Source organism: Anas platyrhynchos, chromosome 28 (assembly GCF_047663525.1).
Source record: "Anas platyrhynchos isolate ZD024472 breed Pekin duck chromosome 28, IASCAAS_PekinDuck_T2T, whole genome shotgun sequence".
NCBI lineage: Eukaryota > Metazoa > Chordata > Aves > Anseriformes > Anatidae > Anas > Anas platyrhynchos.
Window position 1 is genome coordinate 2,242,562 of NC_092614.1, and position 21,085 is coordinate 2,263,646.

General features: G+C 64.0%; 2 protein-coding genes across 9 annotated transcripts; both read left to right on the forward strand.

Moving 5' to 3' along the window:
- Positions 1–227: 227 nt before the first annotated feature.
- On the forward strand, positions 228–7,788 carry MSL1 (MSL complex subunit 1). The gene is made up of 8 exons (XM_038172441.2): positions 228–1,097; positions 3,633–3,859; positions 4,466–4,848; positions 5,800–5,864; positions 6,015–6,082; positions 6,269–6,393; positions 6,503–6,575; positions 6,698–7,788. The coding sequence occupies exons 1-8, from the start codon at positions 423–425 to the stop codon at positions 6,786–6,788; spliced, it is 1,707 nt and encodes a 568-aa protein (XP_038028369.2). The 5' UTR covers positions 228–422; the 3' UTR covers positions 6,789–7,788.
- Positions 7,789–8,019: 231 nt separating this feature from the next.
- CASC3 (CASC3 exon junction complex subunit) lies at positions 8,020–19,556 on the forward strand. 8 transcript variants are annotated; one of them, XM_038172437.2, is made up of 14 exons: positions 8,020–8,335; positions 9,812–9,839; positions 10,101–10,138; positions 11,505–11,663; positions 11,753–11,904; positions 12,241–12,417; positions 12,639–13,333; positions 14,940–15,004; positions 15,250–15,364; positions 16,109–16,207; positions 16,987–17,201; positions 18,014–18,136; positions 18,323–18,393; positions 19,105–19,556. In XM_038172437.2, the coding sequence occupies exons 1-13, from the start codon at positions 8,060–8,062 to the stop codon at positions 18,356–18,358; spliced, it is 2,178 nt and encodes a 725-aa protein (XP_038028365.1). In that variant the 5' UTR covers positions 8,020–8,059; the 3' UTR covers positions 18,359–18,393; positions 19,105–19,556. The 8 variants fall into 8 exon arrangements, with proteins under 8 accessions (XP_038028365.1, XP_038028364.1, XP_038028368.1 ...); XM_038172436.2 differs by having other exon boundaries at positions 19,108–19,556; XM_038172440.2 differs by having other exon boundaries at positions 18,336–18,393.
- Positions 19,557–21,085: the final 1,529 nt, after the last annotated feature.

Genomic DNA, 21,085 nt, shown 5'->3' on the forward strand with positions numbered 1-21,085 from the left:
GGTAACGGGTGGGGCCTCTGTGAGGGGGTCCCGGTAACGGAAGGGGCTCAGTAAGCGGGGGAAGGGGCTTCGTGAGGGGGTCCCGGTAACGGGGCCTTCTGTGAAGGGTTCTCGGTAACGGGGGGGGCTTCCGTGAGGGGGAGCCCTGTAACGGGAGCTTCCGTGAAGGGGTCCCGGTAACGGAGGGGGCTCAGTAACCGGGGGAGGGGGCTTCGCGGGGGGGGTCTCAGTAACGGAGGGGGCTTCTTGGGGGGGGGTCCCGGTAACGAAGAGTGCTCCGTGAGGGGGCTCCGGGCCGTGCCGTGCCGGGGATGCCGCTGGCTGCGGGCCCCCTTTTCCCCCCGGGCCCTCCGGTAGGCCGCGCGGTGCCGTTGTGCCGGCGGCCCCCTCGCCATGGCGGCGGGCGGTAGCGGCGGTGAGCGATGAGATCCACCGCCTTCAGGCCGACCGGGGCCGAGCGACCGGGCCCGGTGGGGGGGGTGGGGGGGGAGCAGCAGCAGCAGCAGCAACAACCCCGGCAGGAGCAGCAGGAGGAGGAAGAGGAGGAGGAGGAGGAAGAAGAAGAAGGGGAGGAGGAGGAGGGCCCCGCACCGCCCCGCAGGCCCAAGGAGCCGCCGCCGCTGGGGGCACACAAGGGCCGAGGCGGCGGGGGGCCGGCGGGGGCTCCCGGGCCACCGGGCGAGAGCTGGGCCGGGCTGGTGCCGGTGGCCACCGGTGGTGGGAAGAGGGAGGCGGCGGGGGATGCCAGCGGCCGGCCTCGGTACCAAGCGGGGCTGCCCGGGCACGGAGCGGCTCCGGGGGAGAAGGAGAAGGAGAGCGGAGGAGGAGGAGGAGGAACGGGGCTTGAGGAACCGGGGCCGGGCCCTCAGCAGCCGCCGCCACCACCGCCACCAGCAGCACCGCAGCCGCCTCCCGGTGAGGCCAAGTGGAGGAGCGGAGCTCGGAGGGGAGCCATGGGGGCCGGCGGGGGTTCGCCGGGGCAAGCGGCCTGCCTGCGGCAGATCCTGCTGCTGCAGCTGGACCTCATCGAGCAGCAGCAGCAGCAGCTGCAGGCCAAGGAGAAGGAGATCGAGGAGCTCAAGGCCGAGAGGGACACGGTGAGTTTTTTTTTGGGGGGGGGGGGGGGGGGGGCAGGGGGGGGAGTTGGGGATTTGGGGAGGGGTGGGGGGTACATGGGGTGAATGTGGAAGTCAGGGGGGTGAGCACCCTCCTGGCACACAAGGGGTTAACAGCCCCCCGGCACCTAAGGGGTGAGCACCCCCCGGCACCCAAAGGGTTAACAGCCCCCCCCGGCACCTAAGGGGTGAGCACGCCCCCCAGCACCTAAAGGGTTAACAGTCCCCCCCCCAGCACCTAAGGGGTTAATAGCCCCCCCTGCCCGCAACACCCTGGGGGGGTGAACACCACCCGGCACACAAGGGGTTAACAGCCCCCCCCAAAAAAACAGGGGGGTGAACACCCCCCCGCTGGCACCCAAAGGGTTAACAGCCCCCCCCAACACCCAGGGGGTGTGCAGCCCCCAGCACCTAAGGGGTTAACCCCCCCCCCAACAGGTAAGTGCCCCCCCCCTTGGGTTAATGCCATCCCCCCCCATGGCACCCAAGGGGTTAACCCCCCCTGGTTAATACCCCCTCTCTGGCACCCAAGGGGTTAATACCCCAACATTAATGCCCCCCCCCAGGCACCTAATGCCCCCCCCCTTGGGTTAATACCCTATGGGGGGGCATTTGCACCCCCCCCATAGGTTAATTCACCCCTCCCCCCCCCCAGATATTAATTGTCCCCCCCATGGGGTAATTGCCCCCCTCGGCCACCCAGGGGTTAATTGCCCCCTCCCATGTATTTTTTTGCCCCCCCATGGGCTAATTGCCCCCCGGGCTATGCAGGGGTTAATTGCCCCCCCATGTATTTTTTTGCCCCCCCCATGGGGTAAGTGCCCCCCCCCCCGGTCACACAGACATTAATTGCCCGCCCCATATTTGTTTTTGCCCCCCCCCCCCCCCCCAGGGGTAATTGCCCCCTCCATGGGGTAATTGCCCCCCCCCGGCTATGCAGGGGTTAACTGCCCCCCCCATGTATTTTTTTGCCCCCCCCCCATGGCCTAATTGCCCCCCCACCTGCCCCCCCCGGCCACCCAGGGGTTAACTGCCCCCTCCATGTATTTTTTTGCCCCCCCCCCATGGGCTAATTGCCCCCCCATGGGATAAAACATGGGGTAATTCCCCCCCCCACCTGCCCCCCCCCGCCCTGGCACCCAAGGGGTTAACCCCCGGGGCACCCCCCCCCCCCCAGCCCCAAACAAAGCCCTGGGGGGGGGGGGGGGGGGGCACTGAAGGGGGGGGGGGGGGCGGTCCCGGGGGGGGGGTGGGGGCGGGGCCCCGGGGTTACCGGCGGGGGCACAAAGGGCGGGGGCGGGGCGGGGGGGGGGGGGTTAACGGGCCGCCGCCCGTCGCTATGGCAACGGGGGGGGGGCCTTAAAGAGCCCGCGGCACCTCCGGGCCCCCGGGGTTAACTTAAAGGGGCCGCGGCACCTCCGGGCTCGATTTTATTTGATTTTTTTTTTTTTGGGGGGGGGGCGGTGAGGCGGAGCTCCGCAGCTGCCGCGTGCCCCCCCCCCCCCCCCCCCATACACGCTGCATGGGTGCTGCAGGGTTGGGCTGGGTGGGCTGAGCCCCCCCCTGACCCCCCCCCAGGGTTACTTGTCATTGTGTCCCCCCCCCGAGACTTATGTGCCCCCCCCCCCCGAGGGTTATGTGCCCCCCAGCCCCCCCAGGGGCTGATGTGACCCCCCCCCCCCCGAAGGTTATGTGCACCCTGACCCCCCCCAGGGGCTGATGTGACCCCCCCCCAGGGTTATGTGCCCCCCCCAGTGTGTTCATGCTGTGTGCCCCCCCCAGCAACGTCTGCCTCTGCTGACCCCACTCTTATGTGGGGGGGGGGCACAGTGCCCCTATGTGAAGTATTGCCCCCCCCCCCCCCCAGTCCGTGTATTGCTCCCCCCCCGGGGGGGGGCCCTGCCTTGTGCACACCCAGGGGGACCCCAGTTTCCCCCGCAGTGCTGGGGGGGGGGGGGGCTGGGGGGGGGCTCAGGCCTGCACGGTGCCAACCCTGGGGGGGGGGCACACTCCTCCCTTCCCACTGCCCCCCCCGTGCTTTGGGGGGCTCAGATGTACGGGGGCTGCGGGATGGGGCCACAGCAAAACCCAAAGCCTGTTGGGGGGGGGGGGGCAGATTTGGGGGGGATTTCCCACCCTCCCCCCCCCCACAAAGCAGAGGGGGGGGCATTAAGTGGCCGTCGTACCCCCCCTTTGGGCATCTCAGCCCCTTGCTTGCAGCTCTGGCATTGTGACCAGTGACCCCCCCACCCCATTATTATGACGTGTGTGGGGCGGGGGGGGGCACAGGGGGCTCCCCCCACACTTTTTCCTTCTCCCTGTTGCCTGAGCGTAGGTGCCAAAAGCAGGGAAACCCCCCCCATTGCTTGAAGGGGGGGCGGGGCGGAAATCCCACAAGGATACCCCTGGGCTATATTTGGGGTGGTTTTGGGTCACCCTTGGGGGGTCCGGCTCAGGCTTGGGGGGTCTGGAGGTTTAAGGACCCCCCCGAGCCCCCCCGGTGTGGCCATGTCGCAGCTCCTGGCGCGCATCGAGCGCATGGAAAGGCGAGTGCAGCTGGTGAAGAAGGACACGGAGCGGGAGAAGCAGCGAATCTTCCAGGCCTTCGAGGCCGAGGAGAAGACCGAAGCGGAGGGGGGGTGCGACAAACTCCCCCCCGAGTGCCCCCAGGAACTGCTGGAACCCTCGCAGACCCTACAGCCCAAACACTTCCCCTACGGCAGGAACGGGAAAGGGCACAAAAGGTAACGGGGTGGGGGTTTTGGGGGGTTTTGGGGGGCTCCAACACGGCGGCGTCCTTCCTTTTTTCCCCCTGGGGAGGGAGGGGGGGTGATCCTCAATGTGTCCATGGGGGATTTGTGGGGTTTTTGGGGTGTGGGGTGTGGGTGCAGCCCTCCAGGGAAGGGTAGGGAGCGCGCAGCACCCCATGGGGCTGTCCCCAATGTCCCACGGGTGTCACACCCACCCCTGCTTGGGCCACGTCCTGCCCCAAAGCTCAGGGGAGGGAGGGAAACGATCCCAAATTGTTCTGGGGGGGTCTTTCGGGGTCACCCAGCTCCATCCAGGCCGGGTCTCGTTGTGTTTGTGGGGCTGCTTCTGATGAAAACCCCACTGGTGTGGGCAAACTTAAAAACCAAGCGATGCTGACACCCCCCAGGAGAGGGGAAAAAGCCCCAAAAGCTTCATCGGGGCAGGGCTGGGAGCCCTGGTGTGCCGGGCACGGCTCTTGCAGCCCTCCAGACCCCCAAATCTCCCCTGGGGTGGGTGAAACTCCCCCGTTTTGGGGTTTTCTGCACGTGCAGAACCATTTAGGTTCCTCCCCTCTCAGCTCTCCTCCTTCCCTCCCGTAGGAAGCCGCCGTTCGGGAGCACGGAGAGGAAGACCCCCGTTAAAAAACTGGTGTCCGAGTTCTCCAAGGTGAAGAGTAAAACTCTGAAACACTCCCCGGGGAAGGAAGAATCGAGCGGTTCCCTATCCGAAACTGTTTGCAAACGGGAACTGAGGAGCCAAGAGACTCCGGAAAAAAACCGCTCCTTGCTGGAGACCCCGCTCAGACCCTCGGCCCCCCTGAAGGGTCCCGGCGGCCAGCCCAAGGAGAAGGGCTTCTTCAGCGAGCTCGAGGACCTGCCCTACCTTTCCACCACCGAAATGTACTTGTGCCGCTGGCACCAGCCCCCCCCATCACCGTTGCCGTTACGAGAGCCCTCCCCAAAGAAGGAGGAGACTGTAGCAAGTAAGCGATGGAGGGAGAGGAGGAGGAGGATGAGGATGAGGAGAGCCTGCCCGGTGCTGCTCCGGTGCCACCGGGGCGTTTTGGCACAGCCGGCAGCGAGAGGAGGGCTCAGGGCTCACCCACCCCCGTTTTGGGTGCCCTGTCCCAAAACCAAATCCCAAACGCGATGGGAGATGAAGCCGGTGGTGCCCGGACCCCCCCAAGCCCCTCCGGCTCGTGCTGTCCTTGGAGCCTTGCAGGGGGTTCTGGCCCTGCTTGGCCCCGTTCCCTTTCCACCCCCCTGCTTTCTTGAGCCCCCCCCCCGTGCCTGTTTTTTTAAGCCAAGCACGAAGCAGCTTCCCTCTCCCGGCTGGGAAACGCGCTCCTGGCTTCAGGTGGTGGCCGTGCCCTGCGGTGTTTGGGCAGAAAACCTTGTGCCACTTCTTCCAGGCCGCCTCTTCTTGGGTTTTTCCTCCAAACCCCATGGCACAGCTCCATTTTTTTGGGGTTTTTTGCTGCGCTCCAGCTGACGGCGACCACGCGCTGGCGAACGCCGGGTGGCAAAACCTCCCGGCACACGAGGAGCAGCCCCCGCCGCGTCTCCTCGTGGTGTTTCCTCAGCTTTCCTCGCACTCCTGGCTTCCAGCCCTCCTGGTGCTGGCCCGGAGCTTTTCGGTGCTCGGGGTTTAACCATGCTCTGCCCCGCAGCGGGGTCAGGGTCTGGGTTTGCGGCTCCCGACTCCTGGAGCTGCCTCTGCCCACGGGTTTTTGGCTCCTGGGCTGCCCGCAGCAGGCAGCGTGTTCTGAGATCAGCTCTGGGGGTGTCACCGGGGGGTTTCGGGAGCGGGTTGAGCTCCCGAAAACGGGGCCGGGACCTGGGAAGGAGCAGGCACGAGCCCGGGAGTGGGGTGGGTGGCGTGGAGCGGTGCCACGCGCCGGGTTAATGGCCAAACCTTCCCCCCCCTCCTGCAGTTCCATCTTGGAGGGACCATGTCGTGGAGCCCCTGCGAGACCCCAACCCCTCAGACGTCCTGGAGGTACGTCCGGCCCCGTGCCCTTTCCTCGGTGGGCTGAAATCCCAAAAAGGCCCCCCCAGGGCTGCCCCAGGAGGCCGGGTCTGGTCCCGAGGGAGGCCGGGAGGTGCCGGGAGGAGCCCTCCCCTCACCTCCCGTTGTGTCCCCAAACAGAACCTCGATGACAGCGTCTTTTCCAAGCGGCATGCGAAGCTGGAGCTGGATGAGAAACGGAGAAAAAGGTAGGAACCAAGGCGGTGCTGGTTCCTGGCAGCCCTGGGGGAACCAGGATGGGCGCTGCCGGGAACATTTTTGCAGGAAAAGAACCTAAAATCCCTTTCTGCTGCCCGTATCTCTCCTGGGGAGCCCGAGCAGGGTTTGTAGGGGTTCATGGCTCACCCTGACCCCGTCTCCTCGGTGCCTTCCAGGTGGGACATCCAGAGGATCAGGGAACAACGGATCCTCCAGCGCCTGCAGCTCCGAATGTACAAAAGGAAAGGAATTCAGGAGTCGGAGCCTGAAGTTACCTCATTTTTCCCTGAGCCGGATGACGGTGAGTGCCTGGCGGTGCCAGTATGGGGTGTGGGGGCCGGTGGGGGGACGACTCCCCCTGCCCACCCCATCCCATCCCATCCCCGTGACGCCCGGTGTCTCTCCCACAGTGGAAAGTTTGCTGATCACCCCCTACCTGCCCGTCGTCGCCTTCGGCCGCCCCTTACCCAAATTAACCCCACAGTGAGTACCAGAGGGGCTGCGGGAGCCTTTTTTTGGGATGGTGCCGGTGCCGTGGGGTCCTCGTTACCCCCGTTAGGTGCTCGGTGCCACCTCGGGGTGCTCAGGGCCACCTCTGCCCGCAGGAATTTCGAGCTGCCCTGGCTGGACGAGCGCAGCCGCTGCCGGCTGGAGGTGCAGAAGAAGCAGACCCCGCACCGGACCTGCAGGAAGTAGCGGCGGAGCCGGGAGCTCCGCGCCTTTTTTTGGGGGGGGGGCTCCTTGGCCCTCCTCTTGGTTCTCGTTCACGGATCGTTGTTTTTTATTTTTATTTTTGTTGTTCCATCCACGCCCTGGTTTTGTTCTCCGGGGTTTTTCACGTTCCACACGCGGTGGCCGCTCTGAGCTGGGCTTTTTGCCCTCTTCTCCTCCCTCCTCCGCAGCCCAAACTTTTTGGGCAGCCACGAGCAGGGCCCAGACCCTGTGGTAGCGCTCACCCCACGGGGGGGGAGAAGCCCCAAAATTTTGGGGTTTGGCGGAGCTGCGGTGCCCTCCAAGCCTGTGCCCGCCTTGTTCTTGTTGGGTTTTAGGTAGAAATCGGCGTTTTTTGGGGGCGGGAGCAGCCCCCGGCGGCCGTCGCCGCTTTTTATTTTCCCCTGTTGGGCGGCTGTAGCGGGGTTGGGGGGTGGAGTTTAAAGAAAAAAACATAAAAACCCCTTTTTTTGTGAAATAGAAATCCTATACGCACAACTTTGGTTCTTTTTTTTTGTTTATTTTTTTATTTAAGCGTTTGTGAGGCCAACCCCCAGCGGGGGTCACCAGGACGGGGTTGGGGCCTTGGGGTCCTGGCTCCGACCCCCACCGCTGCCCCCCAGGGGGCCGGGGCCTGGCCCTTTGCCCCCCCCCCCCCCCTTCTGTCCCCATGTCCCTTGGGGAAATGACCCCAAAACCAGCCCTTTTCACCCCAAATTGCGTCTCCGCCCCGCAGCCGCGTGCGAGCTCGCGTAAGGACACAGGACACTCGTTACCATGTTGGTTGGGTTTTGGTTTTATTTTTTAAAAAGGAAAAAGAAGAAAAAAAAATAGGAAACGTGTTAAAAAAAACAAAAACAACAAAAAAAAAAAACAGCCGAGGGAGGGGGAGGCGGGGGAGCTCCGCCCCCCCTTCCTCCTCCTCCTTCTTTGGTTTTACTTTTTTTTTTTTCTCCTTTTTTTCAATAAAAGCGGAAAAAACCGAGGGCTCCTCTCTGCCTCTACTTCCGCCATAACGCTTCCGCGATAATGACGCCATTTCCCTTTGTGGTGACGTCACTTCCGCGCGCGATGACGCAGCGAGCGGTGACGTCACGCGCCCAATCCCCAACCCTCTCCTGCCCCCTGCCGGGAGGGAGAAAGAAGAGGGGGGGCGGGAGGGGGCGGGGCCACGCACGCTACGCGCTGACGTCACGGCGCCGCGGGGGCCGCTGGGAGTTGTAGTCCGTCCCGTGGTGCCCTGCGGCTGCCCCAAGATGGCGGACCGGCGGCGGCAGCGCGCCTCGCAGGACAGCGAGGACGACTCGGACTCGGCCGCCTCCGACAGCGCCGATTCCGCCGCCAGCGCCGCTCGGTCCCGGTCCCGGTCCCGTTCCGGATCCGCTTCCCGTTCCCGTTCCCCTTCGGCCTCCCCGCGGCCTCCTCACCGCCAAGCCCGGGGAGCCGCCGGGGCCCTCAGCGCCGGGCCGCGGGGTCGAGGGGCCGAGAGCGCCGCTGGGGGGGCGGCCAAAAGCGAGCCGCAGTCTGAGTGTGTGAGTGGGGGGCACCGGGGGGGCCGGGGGGGACTTGGGGGTACCGGGGAGGGGGGCCTGGCTATGGGTGAGGCGCCCCCGGGGGTCCCAGAGGGGATGGGGGGTCCTGGGGGGGTCCCCGGGGGGGTTGGGGGGGTCTGAGGAGGGTCTGGGGGGAACGGGGTGGGCGGGGGGGGGGGGCTGGTTATGGGTGAGGTGCCCCCGGGGGTCCCGGAGGGGATGGGGGGGTCGGGGGGGGTCTGGTTCTGGGGTAAAGGCACCGGGGGGGGGCCCTGGGGGTTGTTGAGGGGGGGTCTGAGGAGGGTCTGAGGGAATCGGGGGGGTCTGGGGGGGTTGGGTGGTGCCGGGGGGGGGCGGGAGGGGCTGGTTCTGGGATAGGGATGCTGGGGGGGCTGGGAGGGGGTTGGGGGGGGGCTGGGGGGCATCAGGTGGTGCTGCTGGGGGGCGTTGGTCATGGCTAAGGCACCCCCGGGGGGGGACAGGGGAGGCTCTTTGGGGTCTGAGGGTATTGGGGAGGGGTCTAGGGGGGGTGTTGGGGGGGCTGGTTAGGGGCTGGGGGCACCCGGGTACATTGGCAGGGACAGGGGAGGGGGCCCAGGCGCCCCTGGGGGGTCGGGGGCAGCGGGGAAGCCGGGCTGTGGCCCCCACTGAGGGCGGGGGGCACCCCCTGCACCCCGGGACCCCTCAGGGTCGGGGTCGCTGCTCCCTCGAGCCCCTTCCCTGCCTCATGGCCGGGCGTTGGGGCCGTTGGGGGGGCATTAGGGCCGTTAAAGGGGGGCGTTGGAAGCCTGCTGTGCCCCCCCAGCCCTTTGGGGGGGCTCCCCCCAGCCCCCCGCTGGGTGCCGCTCCTGGCATTTTGAGCTCCTCCCGGCTCCCAGCCCGTTTCTGCCCCTATTTTGTGTGTCCGGGGTTCTCTCCTTCCCCGCTGCCTGCTTTTATTTTGGGTTTTGGTTTCCTCACAGCTCCCGCGCTCTCCCCTGCTTTTTTCTCTCCAAACTTTCCCCTCTCCCTGGCTGTTTTTGGGGCACAGGGTTTCATTTCTGCCCCGTCTACCTGAGCTCGGTCCTGCCCGGCATCCGCTCGGGCTCCTTCTTTTTTTGTTTGTTTTTATTCCCAGGCTCCTGCTCTGAGCACTCCTCGCGTCCATCCCTGCGAGGTGCCGGGCGGGGAAACCTTTCCCATCCCTGTCCCTGTCCCTCTGTCCCCTTGGGACCCCCCCGGCAGCTGCCCCATTTCAGGCTCCTTTATTTAACCGCGCTCCCTCTGCGGAGCCCACTCTAGAAGCATCCTCAGGCAGGGCGCTGGGAGCCCTCAACCTGATTTTTTTTGTGTGTTTGGTTGTTAAAACTGAATTTCTGAGGGCAGCTGGGGCCGGGCCGTGCCGTGGCAGCGTTTGGGGTCACTGCACACCACGGGGTTCAGCCACCACCCCCCGCCCCCCCCACTAACACAACCTTTCTGTCCCTTTTTCTCCAGGAAAGCGAGGACGGCATCGAAGGAGATGGTGAGTAACCATTCCCTGCAGGTGCTCTCTGCGTGCACCGAGGTAAAAACGGGAGAAAACACCATTTCCAGTGACCCTGCAGTTGTCCTGAATCTCACCTCGTGACAGCACGCAAACGTTGGGCTGCAGGGACCCCGCTCCCCGGGCTCGCCCTCGCTTCCCCCCCAGCCCTGGAAGGAATTCCTTCGTGCTGGGGCAGCCCGGAGCGAAGCCGTGCCCGGGTTCTTGCCCTGACACCCGGCTCCTTTCTCTCCCTTGCAGCCGTGCTCTCGGATTACGAAAGCGCAGAGGACTCGGAGGTAAGAGGAGTCCCCGTCCTGCTGCGCCTCGTGTCCTTTCACCACAAAACCCGCTTCGTGCCCCTCTTTCTCTCCCACTGAGGCTTGGAGCCAGCCACGCTGTGGAAAAGGGGATTTTTTGGGTCTCATCCCCCTTTTTCCCAGCGCTTCTGTCCCGTGGGGCCGTTGCTTTGGCCGGCCCCGTGTGCCAAAATAACGCCCGGCTCCTCGGGCAGGCAGACAGCAGGATTAGCCGTGGCTGAGGAGGGCGTGGAAGGGGGCGTAGGAGGGTGGTTGCGTTGTAATTAGCTGAAATTAAACTCTAACTACTGGCTTGGCCGCGTCCCAAGCGGCAGCCCTGTTTTCTCTGCGAGGCCCCGGGGGTAATTTGTGCACCCCGCGAGCTCCGGTCGCTCCGTGCTCACTTGGTGCTGAGAAAACTGCCCTCGTGTCTGCTGCGACCCGGGGCCTGAGCCAAGGAGGCAGCCCTGGCCCAAAAACCCTGAAGAAAAGGATTTCCTGAAGAAAACCCTGCTCTTGAGAGGGATTTTTTAGGGGTCTTTAAAAAGCTTCAAGTTTAAAAACCTGCAGCCCAAGGCAGGTGGAAGGGGAGCTCTGGGGGCTGCGCAGTGCCGAATCGACCGGCAGCTCCTCCTGCCCTATTTCCAGCGCCCCCCCAGGGCAGGGGCAGCTCCGTGCCCCCCTTTTCCAGCCCCCCCCGAGCCTGGAAGCGGCGCCGAGGGCTCTGTGCTGCCAGGCAGAATCCTCCCGGCGCCGGGGGCGTGAGCAGCGGCCGTGTTGCATCACCGGCGTGCCGGGATGACTCCGCTCCTGCGCCTAAAAATAATGCCACTACCACGGCCCGGGCTTCCCCGGCGTAAACAAAGGCAGCAGTTGACGTGCAAACACGCCAAAGAGCCCAACAGAGCAGGCTTTTTTTTTTTTGTTAATCGCGCCGCCGAGCTATTTTTAGCCTCCAGCCTGCAGGGTGAAGCGAGGTCACGCTCCTGCCGCCGTGGCGCTCGCCGTGAGTCAGCGCCGGGGCTCCGGGGAGTTTTGGGAGCCCGGCGGTGCCCGGAGCATGGCTCTGGGTGTGGGAACAGAGGGACGCTTGCAGGAGCCCTTTATTTTCAGCCAGGCTGGGCTCTGTGGTGGCGTGAGGGAGCTGGCTGTGCTCTGGGAAGCTTGGCTCTTGGAGCTGGTGTCGTTTTGCTGGTTTTTCGTGGAATTGTAGGGTTGGGGAGGGCTTGGGGCGAGTCCTCTGCTGCGAAAGACAGAGCTCTAAAAGCGAGAAGAGGGATCTAGCTCCGGGTTTGGGATTTTTATGGGAAATGGGTGAGGGAGCTGCTGCTCAAGGTGCACATCCGAGTAAGCGGGGCTCTTTCAGGCAGAGGAGGAGGATTACAGCGAGGAAGAGAGCGCCAAAGTGGAATTGAAGCAGGAGAGCAACGATTCCTGTGAGTCCGCGGCGAAAGCAGAGAAAGGGGACGAGAAACCCGAGGCCAAAGGGGCTGTGACCGGCGAGAGGCAAAGCGGGGACGGGCAGGTGGGTGGCAGCCGCGCTCTCTCTGCTCCGGGGGGGGGGTTTCTCGTCGAGGGACTGCTGCAGTGTTAAGAGCTGCCTGGTTTTGACAGGAGAGCACCGAGCCCGTGGAGAATAAAGTTGGGAAAAAAGCCCCCAAGCACCTGGACGATGACGAGGACCGCAAGAACCCGGCTTACATCCCGCGGAAAGGGCTCTTCTTCGAGCACGACCTGCGAGGGCAGACGCAGGAGGAGGAGGTCAGGTACGTGAGGATCCCCCCCGGGGCTCCTGGCAGAGGGCGAGCGTCGCTCTCAAACCAGCACTTGGAGCTCCCCGAGCTCCCCTGCCGTGTCCTGCCAGGATTTCTCGAGTCTTTGTTGTGAAAAAGGAGGGAACTGGGCATAGAAAAAACAAACAAGGAAAGCTTCTTGCTAGCAAGCAGGGGCCCTGCTGCTGTGTGGAAGTGGTGGGTGGGAGGGAGCAGAGATGAATTTTCCTGCTCCAGAAGCGCTCGGTGTCTGTTCTCGGTGCTGGCTGAGGCTGCCACGGCTCCGTGGCTCTGCCCCAACCTCTGTCCCCTCCCCGTGGCACCGTTCAGGCCCAAGGGGCGGCAGCGGAAGCTGTGGAAGGACGAGGGTCGCTGGGAACACGACAAATTCCGGGAGGACGAGCAGGCCCCCAAAACCAGGCAGGAGCTGATCGCGCTCTACGGCTACGACATCAGGTCGGCTCACAACCCCGACGACATCAAACCCAGGAGGATGCGCAAACCCAGGTGGGCAGCGGGGGCAAACCTGAGCCCCCGAGGGACTCCTCAGCCCTCGTGGGGGGCCACCGGGCTGGTGCCCGGGAGGAGAAACTCATTTTGGCCCCAGGCTTTGACCTTTTGCTCTTGGGTGTTGGGGTTGCTGCATCTTGGAGAGGGCTTCCCCGGCGCCGCAGCCCCCCGAGGTTTGTTTGCAGCCCCTTTGTGGTATTTTTTTCCCCCCTCCCTAGGTTTGGGAGCCCTCCCCAGAGAGACCCCAACTGGTCCGGCGAGAGGCCGAGCAAGCCCCCGAGGCACCAGGGCGCCGACAGCACCACGGCTCCCCCACGCACCTTCACCAGCAGGAGCTCTGCGGGAACGGGGAGGATGCCCCCCCCCAGGAACTACCCGAGGATGGGGGGCTACAAAGAAACCCGGCCGGGCTACCGAGCCTCGGAGGGCAACGTGCCTCACCTCCCTCGGAACGGCGAGCAGACGAAGCAGGAGGCCGGCTACCGGGCAAAACGCGCCGAGCAGACCCCGCCGAGGGCCAAATCCCCGGAGCTGGAAGCAGCCCACGGCCATGGCAGCCCCGGGAAGGAGGAAATCACCCTGGAAAATCGCCCCCCCAGCACCGACGCCGCTCAGCCACCTCCGGACAGACCCGTCGAGAAGAAATCTTACTCCCGGGCGAGGAGGACCAGAGCCAAAGCTGGGGACGCGGGGAAGTCGGTGGATGAAGCCCCCGCTGCGGAAGGGCTGGCCCCCGTGGCCCCAAAACCTGCACAAGCCGAGGCGTCCCCCCTGCCGGCCAAAAACAGCAGCTGGGAGTCGCCGGTGGAATCCAGCATGGATGGACTGGAGCAGGAGCTGACCCAAATGAACCTCGCCGAGCAGAGCTGGGCTTCGGGGCAGTCGCAGTTCATCCAGCCCCGGGAGCTGAGGGGTAAGTGGGTGTCACCTCGGGGGTGTCACCTCGGGGGTGCCACCTCGCCAAGTCCCTGCTGCAGCCCCCCCGTCGCTGTCCGAGCCGAGCTGTGGCGGTCCAGCCTTGGCTTCGGGGGTGGTGGAGATTCAGAGGGTGGAGAAAACGCAGCAGAATGGTTGGGGTGGACGAAACACAGCAAAAAAAGGGAGAAATTCAACATTTCGGTGTAGGTAAACCGAGTGTGGGTGTCAGAGCAGATCCTTTCCCCCTCCCTGCCCCTCTTCGTGCTGAGGACGGGGAAGGTTCATGCAGGTGAAGGCCTCTGGGGATGGGCAGCAGGAACTTTGCACGGGGTGAGTCACGGGGAGGCGTGCTGCCACGGCAGCTCAGCAGATAAGGAGAGCTGGGCCCCGCTCCCGGGAGCTCAATTATTCCTTGTCCTCACCCCGATGGCCTTTCTGCTCGGGGCAGGGGGAGTTTTCCCGTGGTTATCAGCCCGAGTACTCGCTGGGCTCGGAGCTGGCTTCCTCGCATCGTGGTTTGGGTGCAGATGAATTCATGCAGGGCAGGTCGGGGTCGGGAAGCGGGGCAGAGCCACAGCTGCGGGGCTGCCTTCTAGCTGAGCATCCCCGCCAGAGGTCGTCGGGGTGTAATTATCTCTGCGCAGAGCTGAAGTCTGTGCTGGGGAGAAGTCAGAGCCCTTCCCGAGGGGGAAGAAAACTGGAGCAAGGAGAAGGAAGGCTGCCTGCTTTCATAAGCCCTCTCTGGAGGGTTGGCTTTGGGAAACCAGGAGCCTCCTCGCGCTGCTGCGCTGGGTGAAAGCTTGGTGTGAGCAGAGCCTCGCTCGTGGTCACAGGCGAGAGCGGGCAGGGTTTGAACACAGCAGCAGAGGGTTCAAAACCGTGGTGATTCACGGGGTTTATACAGGCCCTGAGATTATACAGGGCTTGGGTTTGATGCTTAAAAAGAAAGAATCTGAACAATTTCACCAGGGGGCAGGCAGAGGCCGGTGGAGCCCCAGACCTGGGGCCGTCTGCTCCTGGTGGGCAGGAGGAGGTGTTTGTCACCCTGCTGTCCCCTCGCAGGGGAGGTGGGAGTGGATTTGGGGAGGTGTTTGGCTCCTTGAGCCGGCCGTTGGGTTCTTGTGGTTGGGTTCCACTCCCCTGGGGGTGCCCACAACCAGCCTGAGGCCGTGGCATTGTGCGTGCACCGTAAATCTGCTGTGGGAACTGAAAGAGCACGTGATAAAAGAGATCGGACCCTGTGGAGGGCTTGAAGTGTTTTTGGTGCCCCGTTTGGGTTCATGTTTCTGCTCAGAATTGATCCTCGTTCGGCAGGAGCAGCTCAGGTCAGAGCCCAGGCTCCAAGCTCAGGAGTTTTTTGGGAAGATTGAAGGCGTCGAGCAGCAGGGGGGGAATCGTGCAGTGACACAGCAGCTCCCGATTTGTGCTGAACCACCGAAAATTGCAAAGAGATGAAAGTTGGTGTGGGGTTGGTGTGGGGTTTTCCATCGTGCAGGCGGAGCTGCGTCTCCGTGCCGCGCGGCGACGGCCAGGTTGACGAAACGCAGCCCAAAGCACCCCATAATAACCAGCTGTTTGTTTGTTTTTTTTTTCCCCCGCAGGCATTCCTAACCATATGCACGTGGGAACGGGGCCGCCGCCTCAGTTTAACAGGATGGAGGAAATGGTGAGGCTGTGGAGGAAACGGGACCCCAGCCTGGGGAAGCGGGGAAGCCGAGCGCTCCTGGGGATCTGGGCTGCAAAAAACAGAGCCCATCCGGGGCTCCTCGCCCTTTCCCTTTTACCTCTGCTCACTTTTAGCTGCGTGACCCCGTGAGGAGGGCAGGGGCTGTGGGAATGGGGTCGGTGCAGCCCCGTGGGGGGGTTTCCTTCCCCCCACCCTGACCGTGCTGCTGCCTTTGGCTCTTGCAGGCGGTGCAGGGCGGCCGCGTCAAGCGCTACTCGTCGCAGCGGCAGAGAGCGCCGGTGCCAGAGCCTGCCCCCCCCATGCACATCAGCATCATGGAAGGGCACTACTACGACCCACGTGAGTGTTCCCCTCGCGCTCTGCACGCTCAGAAAGCAGCAGCTGGGGCAGGAGGCCCTGCTCCCTCAGCGCTGCCCCGTTGGGCAGAGCAGGGGCTTGGTTTTCTCTTTGTAAATAGCGTGACAACTTCGTCTCCTGCAGTAACTAAAAAAAAAAAGAGCAGGGGTTTTGTCTTCCCTTTGCAAACAGCATCACTGCTTCGCCTCCTGCAATAATTAAAAAAAAAAGAGCAGGGGTTTTGTCTTCCCTTCGGAAATAGTGTCACTGCTTCGCCTCCTGCGGTAACCAAAAGGCTGCTCCGAGCCTCCCCGTGCTGTGCCCAAACCCAGGGAAGCTGTCGCTGCCTTCCCGCCCCGTGCAAGGGCTCTCTAGGACACTGCCGTGCTCCGCGAGAGCCAGGAGCTAAAATTAATTTGAAACCAGAGCAGGGTTTCTGCTGGGGAGCGGCAGGGAGGATTACGGAACAGGAGCAAGGATGGGTTTGGAATTTACTCCGCCGTTTGGAGGAGAAATTCCCCCAGCGTTGTGCTGCTTTGTGGAGGGAACGGGAAGCTCCTGGGCTGGCAGCACGTCGCATCTGCGAGCCTGGTAGGCTGCGTGTGCTGTTCCTGGGGGGGAGTGGAGCTCGCAGCACTGCATTCGAGCGTTTTGGAGCTGTCGATGGCTTGGATCCGCAGCGCGATCTGCTGCAGTGGAATAAAACCTGCTGGAGCTTTTTGCTTAGGCGCCTCTCTTGTCTTGCAGTACAATTCCAGGGACCAATCTACACCCACAGCGAGAACCCGGCCCCGCTGCCGCCCCAGGGGATGATTGTGCAGCCAGAAATGCATCTCCCTCATCCAGGTGAGGATCCTGCTCCTGGCAGGGTGCGGGGCAGCTGCTGCTCCTGCTGCTCCTCACACCGACCTTGCTGCTGTGCCCGTGCTGGGGCGCAGCTGAACCTTCTTCATGCAGCCCCGGGCACTGGGGGAATCCAAATTCCCTCTTTTACGACACGGGAGCGAGCTCGTGCAGTGAGGCCGAGGCAGTGCCCATCTCTGGGGAGAATAAAGAGGGGTTTTTGGCCCTCGCAGGCGGTGCAGGGCTGAGATCCCCCGTGCGTTTTGGCAGCCCCCCCTGGATGGCTGCAGGCTGTGTGCACGCAGCCTCCTGGCCCGGTCTCCTCCTCGCCAGCGGGGTGCGTGGCTGTGCCAGCTGCCGGGCCAGGCTGGCTCCTCGCTCCCTGCTGCTTGTGGATTAGAAGAAAAAAGCAGAACGGGGGGGGGGGGGAGCTGTCGGGGTGGGGAGTTGCCCATTTTTGCCTGCGGAACCGTTTCCTGCCGTGGATGTGCTTCGTGGTGGGGCCGCGTCCGCTTCCTGCGAGCCGGGAGCGGGGAGGAGGCGGCTGGGCTGGGTGCTGGGGGGCAGCTTCCCTTTTCCCTCCCCAGCTCAGGAGCCCGAGGTTGGAGGCTGTGAGGCTGCAGGAAGAGCCTCCGAGCACAGCGCTTCCCCTCCCCGCTTGCAGCACGGCCGGCGCAGCCCTGCTGCCCTCCGCTGGCCTCCTGGCAGCCCCAACCCTCGTCACCACATACTGGCTTCATTCAAATCACCACGTTTCGCTTATTTTTGTGCCCCCCCCCCAGGTTTACACCCCCACCAGACACCAGCCCCGATGGCAAACCCCGGCCTTTACCCTCCGCCGGTCTCCATGCCTCCGGGCCAGCCCCCGCCGCAGCAGCTGCTTGCACCGACTTACTTCTCCCCGCCTGGAGTCATGAATTTTGGGAACCCCGGCTACCCCTACCCCCCGGGAGCGCTGCCCCCGCCGCCCCCTCCTCACCTTTATTCCAACACGCAGGTAAGCTGGCTGTGCCATGTCCTCCCCGAGCAGCAGCAGCACACCAGGCGGGATGCTGCACTGCCTGGGGATGTTCTGAGCCCACCCGGGAGAGATTTGGGGTCTGAATTATGAAATTGGGTGATTTTAGAACCAAGATCTTCCCCTTCACAACGGGGAACCAGCCCACGGGCAGGAGGTGGACTGTTATTTTCCCTCCTGGTCCCTGCTGAGCCAAGGACACCTTGAGAATTGCTCTGCCCTCCCTTTCTGGTTGAGGCAGGAGCTGGAAGCTGCCCGGTGCTGTGCTTTGGTGCTGAGCAGGACAACCCCGGGCGTGAGCACCCCACATTTGACAGCTTCCAACCTCTGCCTCCACACGAGGAGAGAAGAGGGCACCCTGTGAGGAGGCGAGGTGGCCGTGGGGGAGCGGCACACGGCTGACACGCAGTGGCGAGCGGGAGACGTGCACGCTCCTCCAGCCCAGCTCCCTTCCTGACCTCCCCTGGCCCCACTCACGCAGGGAATCAGCCCGCTTTTGGGGCACATCCCAAGCCCTCATGGGCTGGAGGAGATCTCGGTGGTGGCGGTGGTGGTGGTGGAGTTATTCCCTGCCCGCTCCGCACACAAACACCAAAGCGCAAAGCTCTGCGGGGCGATGGAAGCCCGCCTGCCACGAGCTCAGCCCGCTGCAGCCCCAAACCTCCCCGTGCTCAGCACCGCGTCCTCCCAGCCCCCCCGTGTGCTGCGGTGGCCTTGGTGCCCTCGCAGGGGGTGAGGAGCATCGTGCCTGCCCCCCCCCAGCTCGCTGATCCCCCTCTCTGGGCACACAGGCGCAGTCCCAGGTGTACGGCGGGGTCACGTACTACAACACTGTCCAGCAGCAAGTGCAGCCCAAGCCTTCCCCGCCACGAAGGACGTCGCAGCCCGTCACCATCAAGCCGCCGCCTCCCGAGGTACCGTCCCCTCCGCCTGTCCCCTCGGCCTGAGTCCACGCGGGGCTGTCCCCTCGGGGTGTGTGCGGTGCTGCAGGCTCCCTCGCCCATCCAAAAAAAAAAAACACAAAAAGAAAACAAAAAAAAATCTGTTGTTTCCAAGGAAATCGTAAACTGTCTTAATTTCTGACGTGTCCCAAACCTCAGCTTCTCGTTGCAGGTGGTAAGCAGGGCTCCAGTTAATTTCTAAATACTTTAAATCTAAACCCACGTAAAAAGTAAGTCCGAAGTTGACTCTCGTTTCCTTTTTCTTTTTGGTGAGGGTAGGAAATAAAAACACTTGACTAGGGATTAAAATCCAGTCGTAAGCCAGGAGGCAGCGGCTCCTCTGGAAGGAGGAATGCCCGGTGGTGCCTCGCCGGGCAGGCTTGGGGTTGGACCTGATGATCTCTTGAGGTCCCTTCCAACCCCTAAAATTCTGTGATTCTGGGATTTCCTCCTGGCAGCGCCGCCACCCGTGCGCGTGTGCGAGTGCCACGTGTGCAAGCGCCACGTGTGTGTTTGGTTTCCTCTTCCACGCCTCACCAAACACTCGGGAGTGAGCCTGAGTCACGGCGAGGCCAGGCCCGGGCAGGCGTGCGCCGGGTGCCGGTGGCTGCTCCGTCCCTCGGCCGCCTCTGAGCAGGGCGGAGCCGCTTCGCCCCTTTTTTTTTTGTTGTTTTCCCACCTGGGAGCAGCAGCTCTCGTAAATCCGCCCTGAGCTCATCCCGGCAAGGTGCCCTTTGAAAGGCCTTGAGGTGGAAGGAGGGCTCCACCCCGAGCACGAAGGCTGAAGGCAGCCGGATTCCCCAGAGCAGGCGTGGGGTGGGAGGGTGACGGTGGCTTTCTGGCACCCATTTTCAGAGGGTGCTCGCTGACAGCACCCCCCCGGCGTTGTGTGGAGCTGGGGGGCAGCCTGACCCCCTCCTGCTGCCTCTCTGCTTCCCCAGCAGGACAGCAAAAGTGAAAAATCAAAGGAGAGGAGCACCACGTAGGGAGGCGGCCGCGGAAATCCCAGCGCCGGACCTGGCACCTCGGCGAGGAGGCAGCTCCGTCCCGCAGGAGGCTCCTTCCCCGTGCGGAGGTTCGGCGGCGCGATGAAATCGGCCGCGCCGTCTGCTGCTCAGGGCCGCCAGGCACCTTCCCTCCCCGGTTTTTACCGGTGCCCTCCCGAAATCCATCTCTCACCGCTGCTCGTCGGCCCCTCCTTTCCCCCCCCCCTTCCCTGGGGGCACCGAGGTCACCGCCGTGCCAGCCGCCGGTCTCGCGACTTCTCTCTTTTAGTAACCGTCTGCCCTTTGCCCCTTTTTTTCAAGATGTTCAACTCAACTGCTTGGTTGTGGTCTCTGTTTTTATTTAAGAAATGAACCGGCTCCCGCAGTAAAGCTGCTTTTTTTCTTTCTTTTGGGTATCCGACTCGGTCTGTCCGGCGAGCCCCAACCCGACGGCCCCCCAGACACCCCCGCGCCGACAGCTGAGAAGCAAATTCTTGGTTTAAATTCCCTCTTGAAATTAGCAGGTTTATTTCTGCCATTGTTTGAGAAGACGGAGGGCAGCTGGGTGTCAGGAACGCGCCGGCCACTTAATTTAGCAGCTCCTCCTGCTCTGCTTTTTCCAACCCAACCCTCTGGGGGGATCCGTGGCGGCTTCGGTCCCGTCAGGTGGGAACCCCCGAGCGAGCGCGGGGAGCTTTCGCCCAGCCCCCAGAGCTCTGGGAAGTCGCTGGGGGGAGGATTTTGGGCGCCGAGGCACCTCCAGGAGTGCCGGAGCAGCCCCGCCAGCAGCCAAACCAGCTCGGCAGGGCGGGCAGAGGAGCTGCTTCGCTCCCAGCGCTTGGGTGGTGCTGCTGGGGCAGCTCGGGCGCTGTTGCAACCCGCCCCGACGCACCCGGCGTGGGCTCAGCCCTGCTCCTGCCATCACCGGGGCTGCTGCTGCTGCCCCCCCCCCGGGACCCCCCCAGCATCCTTCCAAGGCTTCCATCTGCTGGGAGCAGCAGCTCCAGCTCCGCTCCTTCCCCCCCGCTGCAGCTTCCACGTCCCCACCTGCGGCGAGGGAGGGAGGGTCCCCCCTGCACCCACCTTCAGGGCTGGGACCCCCTGCACGCCCCCCTCCCCAGCAGAAATCACCTCTTTTGTTTGTAAGAACCCGTTTTGGGGAGAAACAGCTTGTTTTTCAGATTTTTTGCCCCCCCGTGCTGAGGCCTGGGGCAGCTCCTGCACCCCTCCCACCCCAGCACTCGTGCGGGGAGCCCCTCACCCATCTCCACCAGCAGGGCACCCTCGCCCCCCTCCCCACCCCAGCACCCTTGGGTGGCCCCCCCACATCCACCCCGGGCCCTTGGGTGCTGCAGGGGGGCTCCAGGAAGCCGGGGGGCTGCGGGGCCAGAGCATGGAGGCTTTGCAGGCAGGTGGGGGGGGACCTGGGTTCCCCCAAACTGGGGGAGCTGCTCGCTTTGGGGTCTTTTCCTTTTCCCCCCCCCCGTGCCACCAGCCCCCCGGCAGTGCCGCAGCTGGGAAGTGGGTTAGCGCTGGCTCGGGGAGGGTTTTTTGGTGTTTTTTTTTTCTTTTTTTCTCTCCCTGCGTGTAATTTTCCCTCCCACGCACCCGCGCTGAGCAGAGCCCGGAGCCTTCACGCCCCCCCCCTTCTCCAATCCCACCCCCCCCACCTCAGCTCGGCTGCTGGGTGAGGGGGGGGGAGCGCCCACTGCTCCAGATCCCGGCTCGTTAGGAGGAATAACAGCTAATTAATTAAGCTAATAGCCCCGCTCTGCGCCAGCGCTGCCCCCGGCCCCCCCCGAACCATTGTGGGGGGGGGCGCGGATCGGGGCCGGGCACGGATCTGGGGCGCGTTCCCCGGGGTCCCCCCCCCTGCGCTCGTGCCTCAGTTTCCCCTCTTGGTGCTGCGGGGATCTGTGTGTCCCGGGGGGGGGGG